The 19,871-nt window shown below is 51.0% G+C and overlaps 1 protein-coding gene across 5 annotated transcripts in view; it reads left to right on the forward strand.

Annotated features, from left to right (window-relative positions):
* Window positions 1–18,217, forward strand: part of LOC140402436 (basic phospholipase A2 PA-9C-like) — a 37,605-nt gene extending 19,388 nt beyond the window's left edge. For 3 of the 5 annotated variants that reach the window (XM_072490215.1, XM_072490216.1, XM_072490214.1), the window contains exons 4-5: window positions 8,198–8,318; window positions 17,697–18,217. In XM_072490215.1, coding sequence (XP_072346316.1) covers window positions 8,198–8,318; window positions 17,697–17,978 — 403 coding nt within the window. In that variant the 3' untranslated portion in view covers window positions 17,979–18,217. Of the gene's footprint in view, window positions 1–8,197; window positions 8,319–10,806; window positions 10,914–17,696 lie in introns of all 5 variants that reach the window. The other 2 variants (XM_072490217.1, XM_072490218.1) reach the window with 1 other exon arrangement.
* The last annotated feature ends 1,654 nt before the right edge of the window (window positions 18,218–19,871 follow it).

The raw sequence follows: 19,871 nt of genomic DNA on the forward strand, positions 1-19,871 counted from the left end.
AATAGAGGACCTACCGTTGAGGAAGGTAACAAGGGACTTTCGTTACCTGGGGATCCAGATAGCTCAGAATTGGGGCACATTGCATAGGTTAAATTTAACGCGGTTGGTGGAACAGATGGAGGAGGATTTCAAGAGATGGGATATGGTATCCCTGTCAATGGCAGGGAGGGTGCAGGCGGTTAAGATGGTGGTCCTCCCGAGATTCCTCTTTGTGTTTCAGTGCCTCCCGGTGGTGATCACGAAGGCTTTTTTTAAAAGGATTGAAAAGAGCATCATGGGTTTTGTGTGGGCCGGGAAGACCCCGAGAGTGAGGAAGGGATTCTTACAGCGTAGCAGGGATAGGGGGGGGCTGCCACTACCGAGCCTAAGTGAGTATTATTGGGCCCCTAATATTTCAATGGTGAGTAAATGGATGGGAGAGGAGGAGGGAGCGGCGTGGAAGAGATTAGAGAGGGCGTCCTGTAGGGGGACTAGCCTACAGGCTATGGTGACAGCCCCATTGCCGTTCTCACCGAGGAACTACACCACAAGCCCGGTGGTGGTGGCTACACTGAAGATTTGGGGACAGTGGAGACGGCATAGGGGAAAGACTGGAGCCTTGGGGGGGTCCCCGATAAGAAACAACCACAGGTTTGCCCCGGGGGGAATGGATGGGGGATATGGAATGTGGCAAAGAGCAGGAATAACGCAACTGAAAGATCTGTTTGTGGATGGGAAGTTCGCGAGTCTGGGAGCGCTGACCGAGAAATATGGGTTGCCCCAAGGGAATGCATTCAGGTATATGCAACTGAGGGCTTTTGCGAGGCAACAGGTGAGGGAATTCCCGCAGCTCCCGACACAAGAGGTGCAGGACAGAGTGATCTCAAAGACATGGGTGGGGGATGGTAAGGTGTCAGATATATATAGGGAAATGAGGGACGAAGGGGAGACTATGGTAGATGAACTAAAAGGGAAATGGGAAGAAGAGCTGGGGAAGGAGATCGAGGAGGGGCTGTGGGCAGATGCCCTAAGCAGGGTAAACTCGTCGTCCTCGTGTGCCAGGCTAAGCCTGATTCAGTTTAAGGTATTACACAGGGCACATATGACTGGAGCACGGCTCAGTAAATTTTTTGGGGTGGAGGATAGGTGTGCGAGGTGCTCGAGAAGCCCTGCGAATCATACCCATATGTTTTGGTCATGCCCGGCACTACAGAGGTTTTGGATGGGGGTGACAAAGGTGCTTTCAAAAGTAGTAGGAGTCCGGGTCGAACCAAGCTGGGGGTTGGCTATATTTGGGGTTGCACAAGAGCCGGGAGTGCAGGAGGCGAGAGAGGCCAATGTTTTGGCCTTTGCGTCCCTAGTAGCCCGGCGCAGGATATTGCTAATGTGGAAAGAAGCCAAGCCCCCGGGGGTGGAGACCTGGATAAATGACATGGCGGGGTTTATAAAGCTAGAGCGGATTAAGTTCGTTCTAAGGGGGTCGGCTCAAGGGTTCACCAGGCGGTGGCAACCGTTCGTCGAATACCTCGCAGAAAGATAGACGGAATGGGAAAAAGAAGGCAGCAGCAGCAGCCCAGGATCGGGGGGGGGGGGGGGGGGGGGTAGGGGTGGGGGGGGGGGGGGGGGGGGGAGGAGGAACCAGAAGGACTCTCAGGGTTGTTAATATATACTGTATAATATGTATAGGTCGTTGCTACAGATAATTATATATTGGACTGTTAAATTATATTTTTGGAGCGTGTTACTTGTGACAAGGCAGTTGCCAATTAGGGTTAGTTTTCATTTTTGTTATTTATTATTTATTCATTTTTTGTTTATTAAATAGGTCATTGTTATTTGTGTTGTTATAATATTGTGTAAAGGATGCACAATGTACTGTGTTGGTTGACCAAAAATTTTCAATAAAATATTTTATAAAAAAAAAAGGAATGGAGGCGGATTCTGATTTTCTCGTCCTCTGGCCTGTGATGCCCTTGGCGGACGTCCTCTGGAGGGTCTGGGCCTGGTTGGGCACGGCCGACTTTCGGATGTCCCAGGTGATTTTAAACATTGAATTTCCCAGCTCCCGCCTCACAGATTTTAAACATTGAATTTCCCAGGTCCCTCCTCACGGATTTTAAACATTGAATTTCCCAGGTCCCTCCTCATGGATTTTAAACATTGAATTTCCAAGTTCCCTCCTCATTGATGTTGAACGTTGAATTTCCCAGCTCCCTCCTCACTGATTTTAAACTGTTTCGTACACCTATTTAAAATGTGAAGCTAGTGTAATGGCTGCTGTGGGGATCCAAGGAGATGAGTAGCCATCTTGGAAATCAGGAAGGCAGTCAGCCCGGGGGCACAGGGGCCACTGCCCCACTGCCCCGGGGGAGGGGGGTGTCATAATATACACACAGGTATATGATGGTGCACAGACAGGCAGTGATTGACACACAGGATGACCAGTGAACACACAGAACACAGCAGCCAATCACCAGACAGGACACAACCACTATAAAGCCAGAGGGCACTAGTTTTCCCGCTCTCTTGGGATCCAGCCTCTGAGACAGTCAGAGCCCGTGAGCAGCAACTAGAACATACACCATGTGGTAGTAAGATAGTCTGGTCAGGTTAGCCTCAGGTCTCCAGTCAAGTCAGCATAGTGTAAACCCACAGTTAAAGTATGTATGATAGTTAAGAGTTCAATAAAATCGAGTTGCATTTCTTCAAGTGTTGGAAGCCTGTCTCTCTCACTGCTGCAGTAAACGCAGTCCTCGCAGACCCGGCATACCCAACACATCATGGTACCAGTGAGTTATGCTCGAGTTTGACGGACCTACCTTGAGCGAGTCTGCCTTTGACCAGCGATCAGTCATCCGATAACATGGACAGCGTCCGCCCTCCCCTGCAGCTCCGCATCGCCGGCAACCTCGGTGCGAACTGGAAGATTTTCAAGCAGAAGTTCCAGCTGTATCTTGATGCCAACGCCCTGGAAACCGCATCGGATGCCAGGAAGATCGCTCTCTTCCTCTCTACAGCCGGGGACCACGCTATCCACATCTTCAACTCCCTCACCTTTGCTGAAGGCGAGGACAAGACAAAGTTTAAAACAGTCCTGCTGAAGTTCGACAGCCACTGTGACATCGAAGTCAACGAGAGCTTTGAACGCTATGTGTTCCAGCAGAGGCTTCAGGGTAAGGATGAACCTTTTCAGTCCTTCTTAACCCATCTCCATATCCTCGCGCAGTCTTGCAACTACGGCTCCACTTCCGACTCCATGATCCGCAACCAGATCATTTTCGGGGTCCACTCTGATCCCCTTCGCCAGCAGCTCCTTAAAGTTAAGCAGCTCACCCTCACCATCGCCATCGAAACCTGCGTCCTCCACGAGCACGCTAACAACCGGTACTCCAAGGCGGCAGAGATAGCGCGGCAAGGCCCCCACGATGTGGAGTGGGTGCAGGCCGTAAAACAGCTCCAGGGCCTGAGTCTGGATGAGGGCGGCCATTTTGTGCGCTTTTCCCGGGCTCCTGCGCATGCGCGCCACGACCAAGGGGACGGCAAGGCCGTTGACTGAACTGCGCAGGTGCGCACATCGTTCAACCACACCGCACATGCGCGGTGGCGCACGGAGCGTCCTGACGTCGGTGCCATGACGTGCAACAACTGTGGCTCCGCCCATTTAAAGCGGCAATGACCCGCGAAATCTCGACGCTGTCTCCAGTGTGGCAAGCTTGGCCACTACGCAGCCCTGTGCAGATCTGCTCAACTGCCCAATACACAGCGATCCCAGTCGCAGCGCAGGAACATCCGGTCAGTACAGCAACCCGTTGCAGACACCGACTCCGACATGGTTCCAGATTCCGACACCGAGGGCCTCACATCCCCGTTCCGGATGGGCATCATCACCAAGCATACGATGCTTTCAGCGAAGAAGGTGAAACAACTCCCAGTGATGAGCATTGATCCGGACGACGAGTGGTGTGCCACCCTTACGGTCAACAAGGCTCGCATACGCTTCAGTCTTGACACCGGCGCTTCAGTGAACCTCATTTCAAAGTCTGACCTTGACACCATCCGCGTCAAGCCAAGCATTCTTCCACAGGCCTTCCAGCTCCTCGACTACAATGGCAATGCCATTGCTGCCAGTGGCTCATTCCAGCTTGCGGTATCCCATCGTTCTTCAGAAGCAACCCTGCGTTTTGAAATTGTAGGAACCAACAGAGCTTCTCTGCTCGGTGCTCGGACCTGCAAAATCCTGAATTTTGTGCAGCGGGTTCATACCATGTCATCCGCAGAGGCAACAGCCTTGCCAGATGTCAACCTCCAAGCCCAATTAGATGACATCATAGCACAATACCACAGCGTTTTCGAAGGTATGGGTACACTACCGTACCGATACAAGATACTGCTGAAGCCGAATGCCACACCTGTGGTTAATGCACCGCGTCGGGTGCCGGTACCCCTCAAGGACCGCCTCAAGCAGCAGCTGCAAGACCTCCGGGACCAGGGCGTAATTTCTAAGGTCACTGAACCCACGGACTGGGTTAGCTCCACGGTCTGTGTCAAAAAACCGTCAGGGGAACTTCGCATTTGCATCAACCCCAAAGATTTGAACAGTAACATCATGAGGGAAGACTACCCTATACCTAAACGAGAAGAGCTCACCAGCGAAATGGCTCACGCCAAGCTATTCACGAAGCTGGATGCCTCCAAGGGGTTTTGGCAAATACAGCTGGACGCGTCCAGTCGAAAGTTGTGTACATTTAACACCCCGTTCGGTCACTACTGTTACAGCCGGATGCCCTTTGGCACCATCTCCGCCTCGGAGGTGTTCCACCGCATAATGGAACAAATGATGGAGGGCATCGAGGGGGTGCGAGTGTACGTCGATGATATTATTATCTGGTCCACAACTCCTCAGGAGCACATCGATCGCCTCAAGCGAGTGTTCCACAGGATCCACGAACATGGCCTCTGACTCAATAGAGCCAAATGCTCGTTCGGTCAAGCAGAAATAAAGTTCCTTGGCGACCATATTTCACAGTTTGATGTGAGGCCAGATGCAGACAAGGTGCGGCGATCAACGCCATGAAGACCCCGGAGGACAAGAAGGCGGTCCTCCGCTTCCTAGGGATGGTCAATTTCCTTGGGAAGCTTATCCCCGACCTTGTATCACACACCACAGCTCTCTGCAATCTTGTCAAAAAAACTGCGGACATCCAGTGGCTCCCCGCTCATGAGCAAGAGTGGCGTGAGCTCAGGGCGAAACTCACCCAAGGCCCGGTACTGCCATTTTTCGACTCCGCCAAGGAGATGAAGATCTCCACCGACGCGAGCCAGGTTGGCATTGGGGCATTACTCCTCCAGCGGGCCGAATCCTCCTCTTGGGCCCAAAAAGACCTCAATGATATGACGCCACGGCTACAACGTATCCTCCTCAAACTCCACCGCTACGATTTCGACCTGGTCTATACCCCGGGCAAAGAGCTCATTGTGGCCGACGCACTCTCTAGATCCATCACCACGCCGTGTGAGCAGTCGGACTTTGTCTGCCAGATAGACGCTCATGTGAAGTTTTGTGCATCCAACTTTCCGGCCACTGATGAAAGGGTCGTGCAAATTTGTCAGGAGATGGCCAGGGATCCTTTATTCCAGCGGGTAATGTGACATCTCACGGATGGTTGGTAAAAGGGGCAGTGCCCCCAGTTTTATAATATAAAGGACGATCTAGCGGTAGTGGACGGCATATTAATGAAGCTGGACAGGATAGTAATCCCACAGAGCATGCGAGAGATGGTCCTCGGCCAAATCCACGAGGGTCACCTGGGAGTCGAAAAGTGTCGCCGTCGAGCCCGAGAGGCAGTATATTGGCCAGGCATCAGTCAGGATATCGCCAACACGGTCCTCAATTGCCCAACGTGTCAAAGGTTCCAGCTGGCTCAGCCCAAAGAGACTCTACAGCCGCATGAACTGGTGTCCTCCCCATGGTCCAAAGTGGGTGTTGACCTCCCCATGGTCCAAAGTGGGTGTTGGCAAAGGGCCGAGACTATGTCCTCCTCGTGGACTACTTTTCCAACTACCCCGAGGTGGTCAGACTAACTGACCTCGCATCAGCAACGGTCATCAAGGCATGCAAAGAGACTTTTGCCCATCATGGCATTCCACTTACAGTTATGACTGATAATGGCCCTTGTTTCTTCAGCCAGGAGTGGACGGATTTGGCCCGGCGGTACAATTTTACGCACGTCACTTCAAGCCCCCACTACCCCCAGAAGAATGGGAAGGCTGAAAAGGGGATCCACATTGTGCAAAACTGTTGACTCGGGTTCGGATTTTAACCTGGCGCTGTTAGCCTACCGGGCGACTCCTTTGTCCGCTGGCCTGTCCCCGGCACAGCTGCTAATGAACCGCACACTAGGGACTGGTGCCGGCTATCCACATCCCGGACCTTGACAATTTTCCGGTCCTGCAGAGGATGCAACAGTCTCGGGATCATTGCAAGTCGGCGTATGACGCCCACGCCACAGATCTCCCTGCTCTGGCTCCTGCTGACCGAGTTTGTGTTCAGCTACCTGACGGTGGCTGGTCTGCCACGGCCACCTGTGGTGGTTAAGCAAGTGGCCCCGAGATCGTTCCTCGTTCGCATGCATGATGGCTCCTTTCTTCGGCGTAATAGGCGGGCACTGCGGCTACTTCCACGCCCGCCACCTGAACATGATGCCCCGCCTCGCATGCTGGTTCCTCAGGACGCGCCCTTCCACGAAGCCACCGATCTGCCAGTTATTTTACTGACCTCTACATTGGAGGCAGTTCCGCCCGTTCAAGTGCAGGCGGCCCCTGACCCACCCTTGAGGCGGTCGACCAGAATTCGTCGCCCGCCACAGAGACTGAATTTATTGACTGAATGTTGCATTACCTCGCGATCCGTTTACACATCTGTACATATTGTTTCTTCCTAATTTGTTATCTGCCCTCTATCTGCACTAGACACCTTCCCATGTGAATACGTTAACATACTTTGTATATAGTCAGGCTCCTGTACACACACACACTCACTATTTATTGACCTACACACATTTTTTTTAATAAGTAAAAAAAAAAAGGGGGGGGGGGAGATGTCATAATATACACACAGGTATATGATGGTGCACAGACAGGCAGTGATTGACACACAGGATGACCAGTGAACACACAGAACACAGCAGCCAATCACCAGACAGGACACGACCACTATAAAGTCAGAGGGCACTAGTTTTCCCGCTCTCTTGGGATCCAGCCTCTGAGACAGTCCGAGCCCGTGAGCAGCAACTAGAACATACACCATGTGGTAGTAAGATAGTCTGGTCAGGTTAGCCTCAGGTCTCCAGTCAAGTCAGCATAGTGTCAACCCACAGTTAAAGTATGTATGATAGTTAAGAGTTCAATAAAATCGAGTTGCATTTTTTCAAGTGTTGGAAGCCTGTCTCTCTCACTGCTGCAGTAAACGCAGTCCTCGCAGACCCGGCATACCCAACACATCAGGGGGGTTTTTGGGTCGCCATCGTTGGGGGCATCGCCCCTGGGCCAGGGGGGGCGATGGGGCTCAGTGCCCACGGGTCTGCCATGCCTGACCCAGATTGTTTAGACCCATAATGGGGGCGGCTCCAGCTGCTGCCTGTCCATCCCAGCGAACTGCCCCAGGACAGAGCCCCATCCGTGATAATATGGTGATGGTCACTTTAACCCTCGCTGACCATGATGACCGCTGGCCACACAGATGAAGGCTATTGCTGATGGGGAATTGGCAGTTTTCATAATCCGAACACTTCACAGCTCCCAAATGGATTCCCGTGGGTTGACGTGCCATGAAGCAGGAACTTGTTACTGCCCAGCATTCCAACCAAGCAGTGAGGCCTGGACACTTGTCCTGTCATCCGGAGGCATCAACACTACAGAGGCAGCGGCCAAACTTCGAACACTGAAGAACTGAGTCTCACCATGAGGGACATCGCCACGACCAGAGGGTGGATGTGTGGACCTGGGGGGGGGGGGGAACCAGCGCCCTATCCAGACAATGTGGGGTCAGGGGTACAGGGTCTGGGGTCTGGTTCCCAGGGGCCACTGCTACGGCCTGGAGTGCGTGTGTTGGATGACACCCTGAGGGATGGCAGAGAATGTGAGAGTGGGGGACGCTTGGTTCATCCAAAGGTACTGGGGTGGAAGCCATAGCTGATTGTCTGTCTCTCACCCTTTCCAGTTCCTTACAGATATTACACTATGGATGGTATCTTGGACCCCAAGGAAGCAGCCCTCGTGGTGGCGTTGGAAGGCCAGCCGGCCAGATGCCCGAGAAGGCGACAGTAGCAGCATCAAAAGAGGTTAGAGGCGGCGGCCCATGAGCAGGGCCGTGCCGCACACCCTGAGGACCCGGCCATCCATCAGGCCAGGGAGGGAGCCAGAGGGGGAGTCCAACGATGGTCCAAGGTGTACAGGCGTTATTGGTTCTTTAAACAGATGACAGACAGCGTGTGCCACAGGAGGCTTCTCCTCAACAAGCAGAAGGTGCGGTACCTGTGTCACCCCAAGGTGACGGGATGGCTCTTGCTTAGGACCTGGCTAATGAAGCCAGTACGGAGCTGGTGACTGAGACGGAGATCTGATCTAACGAGAATCATGTGGCCATCTGGGCTGTCATTGAGCAGTGCATCAGACTGCTTAAAATGCGGTTCCGATGCCTCGTCCCACTCTGGTGGTGCACTGCAGTACACCCCTGGAGGGTCGCCTGCTTTGTGGTGGTCTGCTGTGCCCTCCAAAACATGGCACAGCAGTGAGGCGATGTGTTAGAGATGGAGGACGAGAAACATGTGGCCACTGAGGAGGAGGAGGATGAGGAGGTGCCAGGAGGGGCTGAAGGATGAGCCCAGAGAGGACCTGTGGAACCAGCTGGAGGATGGATGATATGTGACAGCGGCAAGGGTCCGGCATGCCCGGAAGACCAGGGAGGCCCTCATCCCCGCTCGCTTCGTGGTTTCGTCCACCATCATAATAATAATAATAAAAATAATAATCACTTATTGTCACAATTAGGCTTCAATGAAGTTACTGTGAAAAGCCCCTAGTCACCACATTCCGGCGCCTGTTCGGGGAGGCTGGTACGGTAATTGAACCTGCACTGCTGGCATTATTCTGCAATACAAGCCAGCTGTTTCGCCCACTGTGCTAAACCAGCACATGCCTCACTGTGCCACCCTGTTCTGCATACTGACCCCACGACATGCTGTTGTTGGGGGTGTGGATTTGGGAGAGTTGGTGTTGCCGTCGTCACCCCGTAGGGAGGCTCCGGGTTGGCCTCCAGTGCTCCCTCCTCCCAATTGGTGCCCGTAGAGCCCTGGGGTCACCTTGGGATGGAGGGGCAGCTGGACTGATCTTTTCCTGGCTAGATCCCAATGTCTGCACCATGGTGTTGATGCCCTTAGCGATGCCCCTCTGTGAGCAAGCCATGTTCTGCAGTGAATCGCCAATGCTCCCCTGTGTCTGCGATACAGTCCAGCGACTGGGATGTTCTCTGGAGAGCCTCAGCAGTGCCCCCAGTGACTTGGGCATGATACACAGTGTCCCCAGTGACTGGGGCATGCTCTGTAGCACCACGGCAAAGCCTACCTGTGTCAAGAACACGCCCCTCAGCGATTCGGACATGCTGTCGAGGTGCTCAAAGTGAGCAATGCTTTGGACAACCACTTATGATGCTGGCGCGTGCTCCAGACTCTCCACTGCCACCCTAGCAGTGATTGTCTCGGTGCCATGCATTGCCAGCGCAATCTCCTGCGCCCGTAGTCTTTGGGATTCCTTCAATCGAGTATGGACCTGCTGGAATATCACCGACACCCCCCTCTGAATCTCATGGCCCCACCCTATCAACTGCATCAGCTCTGGGATAGCCTAGTCCAGAGGCTCAGCATCTGACAGGACTCAGCTGGGTCCTGGGATGCAGCAAACCTCCGAATACAGTCCCCCCTGGATGTCCCTGGATCAACCTGATGTGCATCTGTAACTGTGTGGTGCTCATCAAATTGTGCCCCAGAAGCCTGTCCATGTCTTTTGCCCACCGAGGTGTGTGTCTCTATGCTATTGGAGGGTGGGAATGATAACCGTGACGCATCGATAATGGCAGATGTGGAGCTTTCCTCCGTGGTGTTCTCTTGGACAGCAGGGGGCTCGCACCATCAGATGGAGATCTTGTGGGGGAATGGACATGTGGTCAGTGAGAGGGAAGGGCCATCATGCTGGCAAGAGCAACTCACGTGTGACAGGTAGTCTGGTTGGGGGCCATTTGGACATTCTGAATTCTCCTTCAGGTGAACAGGTGCCGGAGAGTGGCGACGAGGGGATTGTCACACTAACTTCATTGCAGTGTTAATGTAAGCCTACTCGTAATAATAATAAACATTAAATTAAAACTAAATGCCATCTTCAAGAAATGAAAGGGTCCAAATAAAAGAACAAACAAAGAACAAAGAAAACTACCAGCACAGGAACAGGCCCTTCGGCCCTCCAAGCCTGTGCCGACCATGCTGCCCGTCTAAACTGAAATCTTCTACACTTCCGGGGTCCGTATCGCTCTATTCCCATCCTATTCATGTATTTGTCAAGAAGTCGGAAAAAATCATCAAGCTTCCCCATCAATCACTTTTTCCATGGCACGTTTGCAGTGGGTACTCAGGAGATTAAATTTTAACACTTGGGAATTCTAGGGCATTTCTACAGAGTTAGTAACCTGTCTGAGACTATGTTGATTAGGTACTGACAAGTATCTATAGAAAGACCTACATCCATGGAATAATGTATCCTGTTTGTCAACCCCCCTAGGTGCTGTTATTTGCATGATCAATGTTATGGTGAAGCCATTAGCATGGGCTGCTCCATTTGGACCACACTCTATATTTCACGCTGCTATGATGAAGTCCCGATGTGCAGTAAGTAAGATACCAAATCAAACATTGTTTGATCTGAGGAAGTTGCACTCCCTGTCCCCTACCTTCCCTCAACAGGTCAGTGGGCATTGCCACTGTCCAGTCCGTGCTGACCACAGGTTTTCATAGAATCAAAGCGCGGCCAGCATGAAAGGGGTCTTTTCGTCCTGTCTTGTTGGTGCTGGCACCCTGCAAGAGCAACTCACCTAGTCCCCAAACCCCCATCCTTTTCACATTCACTGCCAAAATGTTGTTATCAGATAACTATCCAATGTCCTTTTGAAGGCCACAGTCGAATCCATGATGCTTCCAGGCCGTGCATTCTGAACACTAAACACGCGCTGTGCAAAAAAGGCTTTACCATGGCCGGGGTTCTCCGGGTCTGCCCACTAAAATTGAGATCCGCGATTGGCTGTAACACATTGGCTCAAAATCAGGACTCACAACGGCGAATCGGGAGGGTTTAAACTAGTATGGCAGTGGGGTGGGCACGGGAGCAATAGGTCAGAAGGTGAGAGCATTGAGGGAGAACTAGGGAATAAGGACAGTGTGGCTCTGAGGCAGAGCAGACAGGGAGAAGTTGCTGAACACAGCGGGTCTGGTGGCCTGAAGTGCATATGTTTTAATGCAAGAAGTATTACGGGTAAGGCAGATGAACTTAGAGCTTGGATTAGTACTTGGAACTATGATGTTGTTGCCATTACGGAGACCTGGTTGAGGGAAGGGCAGGATTGGCAGCTAAACGTTCCAGGATTTAGATGTTTCAGGCGGGATAGAGGGGGATGTAAAAGGGGAGGTGGAGTTGCGCTACTGGTTCGGGAGAATATCACATCTGTACTGCGGGAGGACACCTCAGAGGGCAGTGAGGCTATATGGGTAGAGATCAGGAATAAGAAGGGTGCAGTCACAATGTTGGGGGTTTACTACAGGCTTCCCAACAGCCAGCGGGAGATAGAGGAGCAGATAGGTAGACAGATCTTGGAAAAGAGTAAAAACAACAGGGTTGTGGTGATGGGAGACTTCAACTTCCCCAATATTGACTGGGACTCACTTGGTGCCAGTGGCTTAGACGGGGCGGAGTTTGTAAGGAGCATCCAGGAGGGCTTCTTAAAACAATATGTAGACAGTCCAACTAGGGAAGGGGCGGTACTGGACCTGGTATTGGGGAATGAGCCCGGCCAGGTGGTAGATGTTTCAGTAGGGGAGCATTTCGGTAACAGTGACCACAATTCAGTAAGTTTTAAAGTACTGGTGGACAAGGATAAGAGTGGTCCTAGGATGAATGTGCTAAATTGGGGGAAGGCTAATTATAACAATATTAGGCGGGAACTGAAGAACATAGATTGGGGGCGGATGTTTGAGGGCAAATCAACATCTGACATGTGGGAGGCTTTCAAGTGGCAGTTGAAAGGAATTCAGGACTGGCATGTTCCTGTGAGGAAGAAGGATAAATACGGCAATTTTCGGGAACCTTGGATGACGAGAGATATTGTTGGCCTCGTCAAAAAGAAAAAGGAGGCATTTGTCAGGGCTAAAAGGCTGGGAACAGACGAAGCCTGCGTGGAATATAAGGAAAGTAGGAAGGAACTTAAGCAAGGAGTCAGGAGGGCTAGAAGGGGTCACGAAAAGTCATTGGCAAATAGGGTTAAGGAAAATCCCAAGGCTTTTTACACGTACATAAAAAGCAAGAGGGTAGCCAGGGAAAGGGTTGGCCCACTGAAGGATAGGCAAGGGAATCTATGTGTGGAGCCAGAGGAAATGGGCGAGGTACTAAATGAATACTTTGCATCAGTATTCACCAAAGAGAAGAAATTGGTAGATGTTGAGTCTGGAGAAGGGTGTGTAGATAGCCTGGGTCACATTGAGATCCTAAAAGACGAGGTGTTGGGTGTCTTAAAAAATATTAAGGTAGATAAGTCCCCGGGGCCTGATGGGATCTACCCCAGAATACTGAAGGAGGCTGGAGAGGAAATTGCTGAGGCCTTGACAGAAATCTTTGGATCCTCGCTGTCTTCAGGGGATGTCCCGGAGGACTGGAGAATAGCCAATGTTGTTCCTCTGTTTAAGAAGGGTAGCAAGGATAATCCCGGGAACTACAGGCCGGTGAGCCTTACTTCAGTGGTAGGGAAATTACTGGAGAGAATTCTTCGAGACAGGATCTACTCCCATTTGGAAGCAAATGGACTTATTAGTGAGAGGCAGCACGGTTTTGTGAAGGGAAGGTCGTGTCTCACTAACTTGATAGAGTTTTTCGAGGAGGTCACTAAGATGATTGATGCAGGTAGGGCAGTGGATGTTGTCTATATGGACTTCAGTAAGGCCTTTGACAAGGTCCCTCATGGTAGACTAGTACAAAAGGTGAAGTCACACGGGATCAGGGGTGAGCTGGCAAGGTGGATACAGAACTGGCTAGGCCATAGAAGGCAGAGAGTAGCAATGGAAGGATGCTTTTCTAATTGGAGGGCTGTGACCAGTGGTGTTCCACAGGGATCAGTGCTGGGACCTTTGCTCTTTGTAGTATATATAAATGATTTGGAGGAAAATGTAACTGGTCTGATTAGTAAGTTTGCAGACGACACAAAGGTTGGTGGAATTGTGGATAGCGATGAGGACTGTCGGAGGATACAGCAGGATTTAGATTGTTTGGAGACTTGGGCGGAGAGATGGCAGATGGAGTTTAATCCGGACAAATGTGAGGTAATGCATTTTGGAAGGGCTAATGCAGGTAGGGAATATACAGTGAATGGTAGAACCCTCAAGAGTATTGAAAGTCAAAGAGATCTAGGAGTACAGGTCCACAGGTCATTGAAAGGGGCAACACAGGTGGAGAAGGTAGTCAAGAAGGCATACGGCATGCTTGCCTTCATTGGCCGGGGCATTGAGTATAAGAATTGGCAAGTCATGTTGCAGCTGTATAGAACCTTAGTTAGGCCACACTTGGAGTATAGTGTTCAATTCTGGTCGCCACACTACCAGAAGGATGTGGAGACTTTAGAGAGGGTGCAGAAGAGATTTACCAGAATGTTGCCTGGTATGGAGGGCATTAGCTATGAGGAGCGGTTGAATAAACTTGGTTTGTTCTCACTGGAACGAAGGAGGTTGAGGGGAGACCTGATAGAGGTATACAAAATTATGAGGGGCATAGGCAGAGTGGATAGTCAGAGGCTTTTCCCCAGGGTAGAGGGGTAAATTACTAGGGGGCATAGGTTTAAGGTGAGAGGGGCAAGGTTTAGAGTAGATGTACGAGGCAAGTTTTTTACGCAGAGGGTAGTGGGTGCCTGGAACTCGCTACCGGAGGAGGTGGTGGAAGCAGGGACGATAGTGACATTTAAGGGGCATCTTGACAAATACATGAATCGGATGGGAATAGAGGGATACGGACCCAGGAAGTGTAGAAGATTGTAGTTTAGTCGGGCAGCATGGTCAGCACGGGCTTGGAGGGCCGAAGGGCCTGTTCCTGTGCTGTACATTTTTTTGTTCTTTGTTCTTTGTTGAATCCCTGGTCCCGCACTCCAAAGATGTGCAGGTTAGGTGGATTGGCCATGCTAAATTGCCCCTTTGTGTCCAAATATGTGCGGGTTATGTCGATTGCGAAATTGCCCCTTCGAGTCTAAAGATGTGCAGTTTAGATGGGGTTATAAGGATGGGGCAGTTGAGTGGGCCTAGGTGGGCTGCTGCTTTGGAGAGTTGGTGCGGACTCAATGGCCAGAGTGGCCTCCTTCTGTACTGTAGGGATTCCATGAATAACGGGCTTCCCGCCTAGAGCGGGCGGGAACATTATTATTGTGCAAAACCCTATTTTTACGTGTAATTAACGAGTTTGAAGCCTGATTCAAAGCTCTCCCGCAATGCCCCTGACCCCAACACGTGCGGGGAACTGCACAGGGTGGACTTTGGTGCAGATCCTGACAAGTGTGGACTGGGTTTGGGGGGTCAAGGAGGTAAATCCAGTGCCCATGTGCCTCTTTGCTGCTGCCAGACTTCAGAAGGAGGGATTCCCAAGGGTCCTGGGAGTTGGCGGAGCTCGGGCTAGGGGAAAGGGATTGACCTCGGGCCTCACCCCCGGGAGTGGGGCCTCGTGGCTGGACTGCCCTAAATCCCCCAGCCACACTGAGGTACATGGTGGAGAAACTGACCTCCACCCCAGCTGATCAGCGAAGCGAAGGCTAAAACATCGGCCCAGCTCTTGTCTGCAACACCGGCAAATCCGATACCCTAAATATGGCCCCCAGGGGCCTGGGCTCTATACCCACATGCAAGATCGCCGACATGGTGCTGAAGAACAACCTCCAAAATTTCTTCAACTTCGGGCAGGACCAGAACATGTGTATGTGATTGGCTGGGCCCCTCCCACACCCCTCACAAATATCCTCCCACCCTCTCAAACAACTGGCTCATCCTTGATTTTGTCAGCTGCTGTGTACTACCTTTAGCTGTATCAACCCCAGCCTCGCACACAAGGATCGAGGCATTCACCCTCCGCAGCACCTCACAACGCAGCGGTACCCCAGCTGCTCCTCCCACTTAGCCTTCACCCCTCCAGTGATGCCTTATCCTCCTCCAAATTCCTCTCATAGACCGCTGAGATGACCAACCCCCCCCCCCCACCGACAGCACCCCTCCAGCAACGAGGAGGGCTGTGCAGTCGGAAAAACCTTTCTCGCGAAATCCTGCACCTGCACACACCTGAAAACCTCCCATCGTGAGACCCCAAACTTCTCCCCCAGTTCCTCCAAACTTGAGAACCACCCTTCTAAAAACAAGTCCTACATTTCCATCACCTGTTGCTCCTCCCATCCCCGAAACCTCCCATCCATCCTCGCTGGCTCAAACCCACGGTTCACTCAGATAAGCATTAACTTTGACCCTGCCCCCACCCTAAAGTGCTGCCGAAATTGCCTCAATATTTTCAGCATGGCCACCACCATAGGACTCCCTGAGAACTTCCCTGGGGCAAACAGCAGTGGCGCCATTGCCAGCACCTGCAATCCCGTCCCCAATACAAGAACCTGCCTCCATCCTCACCCACAAAGCCTCTGTCTCCCTGTTCCAACCCCACACCTTCTCAATGTTCACCACCCAATCATAGTATAACAGGTTCGTAAGGGTCAAGACTGTTGCCCTCTCTGAAACATTATCCTCCTAATCCTTGCCACCTTACCTGCCCACATAAACGACGTAACCAACCTATCCACCCCCATAAAATACAATTTTGGTAAAAAGACCAAAATAAAAATAAAAACCACGGCAAGATGTTCATCTTAACCGCTTGCACCCAGCCTGCCAATGATAGGGGGAGGCTATCACACCTCAATAAATCCGCCTTGACCCTGCCCATCAGGCTCGTAAAGTTCAACTTATGGAGACGAGCCCAATCTCGAGCTACCTACAACCCAGGTACCTAAAGTACCCGAAATGGCAACTCCCCCATCCGGAGGTGATACAATCAAACACTCACTAGTTCCCAGATTTAACTTGTAACCTGAAAAAGTCCCAAATCTCCTAAGCAGTCCCATTATATCCCCCACTGAAGAGTCTGGGTTGGAGATATAGAGCCACAGATCATCAGCATTCAGGGACACCCTATCCTCCACACCACCCCCCCCCCCCCCCTCTCACTATCCCCCACCATTTATCCGAGCACCTCAGCGTTATGGCCAATGACTCTATTGCCAGTGCAAACAGAAAGGGGGATACAGGGCACCCTTGCCTCATTCCTCTATGCAATGGAAAGTACCATGAGTTCATCTGGGGATCAGGGATTATGGGGAGAAGGCAGGAGAATGGGGATGAGAAAATATCAGCCATGATTGAATGGCGGAGCAGACTCGATGGGCCAAGTGGCCTAAATCAGCTCCTATGTCTTATGGTCTTCATCTAATTTGTACGCACATACGCCATTGGATCCTCATACAACAATTTCACCCATGCCACAAACTTAAGTCCAATCTTAAACCTCTCCACAACATCGCAAACAAATAGCTCCACTCCATACGATCAAACTCCCTCTCCGCATCCAGTGCCGCCACCAACTCCAACTCACTTCTGCCGGCCGAAGCACCACATTCAAAAGATGCGCACATTCAACGACAACTATCTGCCCTTTACGAAACCTGTCTGATCCTGCCCAATCACCCTCGGGAGGTACTCCTCCAACCTTTGGGGAAGGGAATCAGTTGTCTTTACCCGATCTGGCCCACATGTGGCTCCAGGCCCACAGTAATGGGGTTGACTCGTGACTGCCCTCTGAAATGGCTGAGCAGGAGCGAGCCCACTGAGCTCATGGATGGGCAACAAACCCTGGCCCAGCCAGCGACGCCCATGAAAGAATAAAAATAACTCCTGCAACCTTTACTGGATTGTGCCCTAAAATAGTTTGTTGCATCACACTGCCGGTGGCTACATCAACATGAAGAAGATTCAGCAGAAACCTCCAGAATGAGGAAACCCCCAACACAATATTAAAAAAACACAGCTGGGACCACACACACCTAACATGAGGCAGCCCACAGCATGATGGACCCCAACTTACAGTATACAGAAACTTTTATTGCATTAGGGGCCGCAGAACATGAAGAGGCCAACACAAAATTAGGGAAAGTCCACAACTTTAGTACTCTAGGGGTCTTTCCCCCAGATATTTTGGACCCAGCCTAAGCATTAGGGAGCCCCCAACTTTAAAGATCCCTGCAGCATTCCAGATCTCCACTTGCTTGATGAACACCCACAGAAATAGTGTGTATCAGGTGTACATTATATATATATTTACAGTCTCCTCTTTTACAGGTGGGCCCTGGCTATCGTGGTTCCCGTGCAGTAACAAGATGTGTGAATGTGATGTCGCAGCTGCCCTGTGCTTCAGGAAGCACATTGACAAATTCAACCAGACATTTGTGGATTATGACCAGGATCTGTGCCAGACCATCCCAGGCTCCAGCTTGCAATGAAGTGGCGGAGATGTGGCTGAGTCACCCGGCCAAGTGGCTCTCCAAAGGAATATTCCTGGTCTGCAGGATAGGATTCCTGTTGGGTGGTTTCACTGATTATTTGGTCACTCAGTGTCACTGACCTCTAGGTTTTGTTGCTGTGGCCATTAGCTCATTTAAAGATGTGGTTGTACTGAAATAAAGCAGAGTGAGGTAGCCTCTCTGCTGCTGTCACTGATTGGAGCCTGCAATGGTGGGAGTGGGAATGTTTGTTAATTACTGATACTGAAATCACTCGTCTAAGGTTGTCAGGACAACAGGGGAGATGAAAAACAACTGGTCATTCGATGAAATAAATAAGACTGTAAGTCAGTAACAAAATCGTTTTTATTTGCATCATCTTCACTATTTAAAATCGTCATTTACATCAACTGGAGACAGGCAGACCCAATCAAGGCTTCTCATTTGAATTTGTTATCCTGAAATTTCATTGCCAATTCTACAGCACACACCATCATTTCACACATATGGATACACACGCATGCACAACCAGACATACACGCTCAGACATACATACAACTATGTACATACACATAAAAATGCATACATGGCGGCACGTGGCGTAGTGGTTAGCACTGCTGCCTACGGTGCTCAGGACCCAGGTTCGAATTCTGGCCCTGGGTCACTGTCCGTGTGGATTTTGCACATACACCCCGTGTCTGCGTGGGTTTCAACCCCACAACCCAAAGATGTGCAGGTTAGGTGGATTGGCCACGCTAAATTGCCCTTAATTAGAAAAAAAATAATTGGGTACTCTAAAAAAAATTTTTTTTTAATGCATACACATGTGCACACACACACAAAAGCATCTCCTCAAACTCCTGACAAATTCTTAGTTCAGCTCCACACATGACAACATTCCAAATACCAGTGATTATTCTTCACACGAGCTCCAAGTCCAGGTTTTCTTTATCAGCTTCTATTCCTACAGATGGTAACCTTTTCTGAGATCCACTTTCTGCAGGTGCTGACTCTCACTGGGGTACAGTTCGTGGAGGTGCTGACTCTCCTGGGGTACAGTTCGTGAAGGTGCTGACTCTCACTGGGGTACAGGTCCTGAAGGTGCTGACTCACACTGGAGTACAGTTCCTGAAGGAGCTGATTCTCACTGAGGTTTAGTTCCTGAAGGTGCTACTCTCACTGGGGTATAGTTCCTGAAGGTGCTACTCTCACTGGGGTATAGTTCCTGAAGGTGCTAACTCTCACTGGGGTACAGTTACTGAAGGTGCTGACTCTCACTGGGGTATAGTTCCTGAAGGTGCTGACTCTCACTAGGGTATAGTTCCTGAAGGTACTGATTCCCACTGGAGTACAGATCATGAAGTTGCTGGCTCTCTGGTGTACAGTTCCTGAAGGTGATGAGTCTCACTGGGGTAAAGTTCCTGAGATGCTGAGTCTCACTGGGGTACAGTTTCTGAAGGTGCTGACTCTCACTAGGATACAGTTCCTGAAGGTGCTGACACTCACTGGAATACAGTTCCTGAAGGTGCTGACTCACTGGGATACAATTCCTGAAGGTGCTGACTCTCACTGGGGTACAGTTCCTGAAGGTGCTGTCACTCACTGGGGTACAGTTCCTGAAGGTGCTGACACTCACTGGAATACAGTTCCTGAAGGTGCTGACTCACTGGGATACAGTTCCTGAAGGTGCTGACTCTCACTGGGGCACAGTTCCTGAAGGTGCTGTCACTCACTGGGGTACAGTTCCTGAAGGTGCTGACTCTCACAGGGATACAGTTCCTGAAGGTGCTGACTCTCACTGATACAGTTCCTGAAGGTACTGACACTCACTGGGGTACAGTTCCTGAAGGGACTGACACTCACTGGGAGACAGTTGCTGAAATTGCTGACTCTCACTGAGATATGGTTCTACAAAGCGTGGACACCCCCTGGGTACTGATAAGAGTGCCCCTTGTTTTGACCCTGATCTGCAAGATTTGGCAGAATATTTAACTATTTAACTGCATCACAAATT

The sequence above is a fragment of the Scyliorhinus torazame genome, chromosome 25, assembly GCF_047496885.1.
Source record: "Scyliorhinus torazame isolate Kashiwa2021f chromosome 25, sScyTor2.1, whole genome shotgun sequence".
NCBI lineage: Eukaryota > Metazoa > Chordata > Chondrichthyes > Carcharhiniformes > Scyliorhinidae > Scyliorhinus > Scyliorhinus torazame.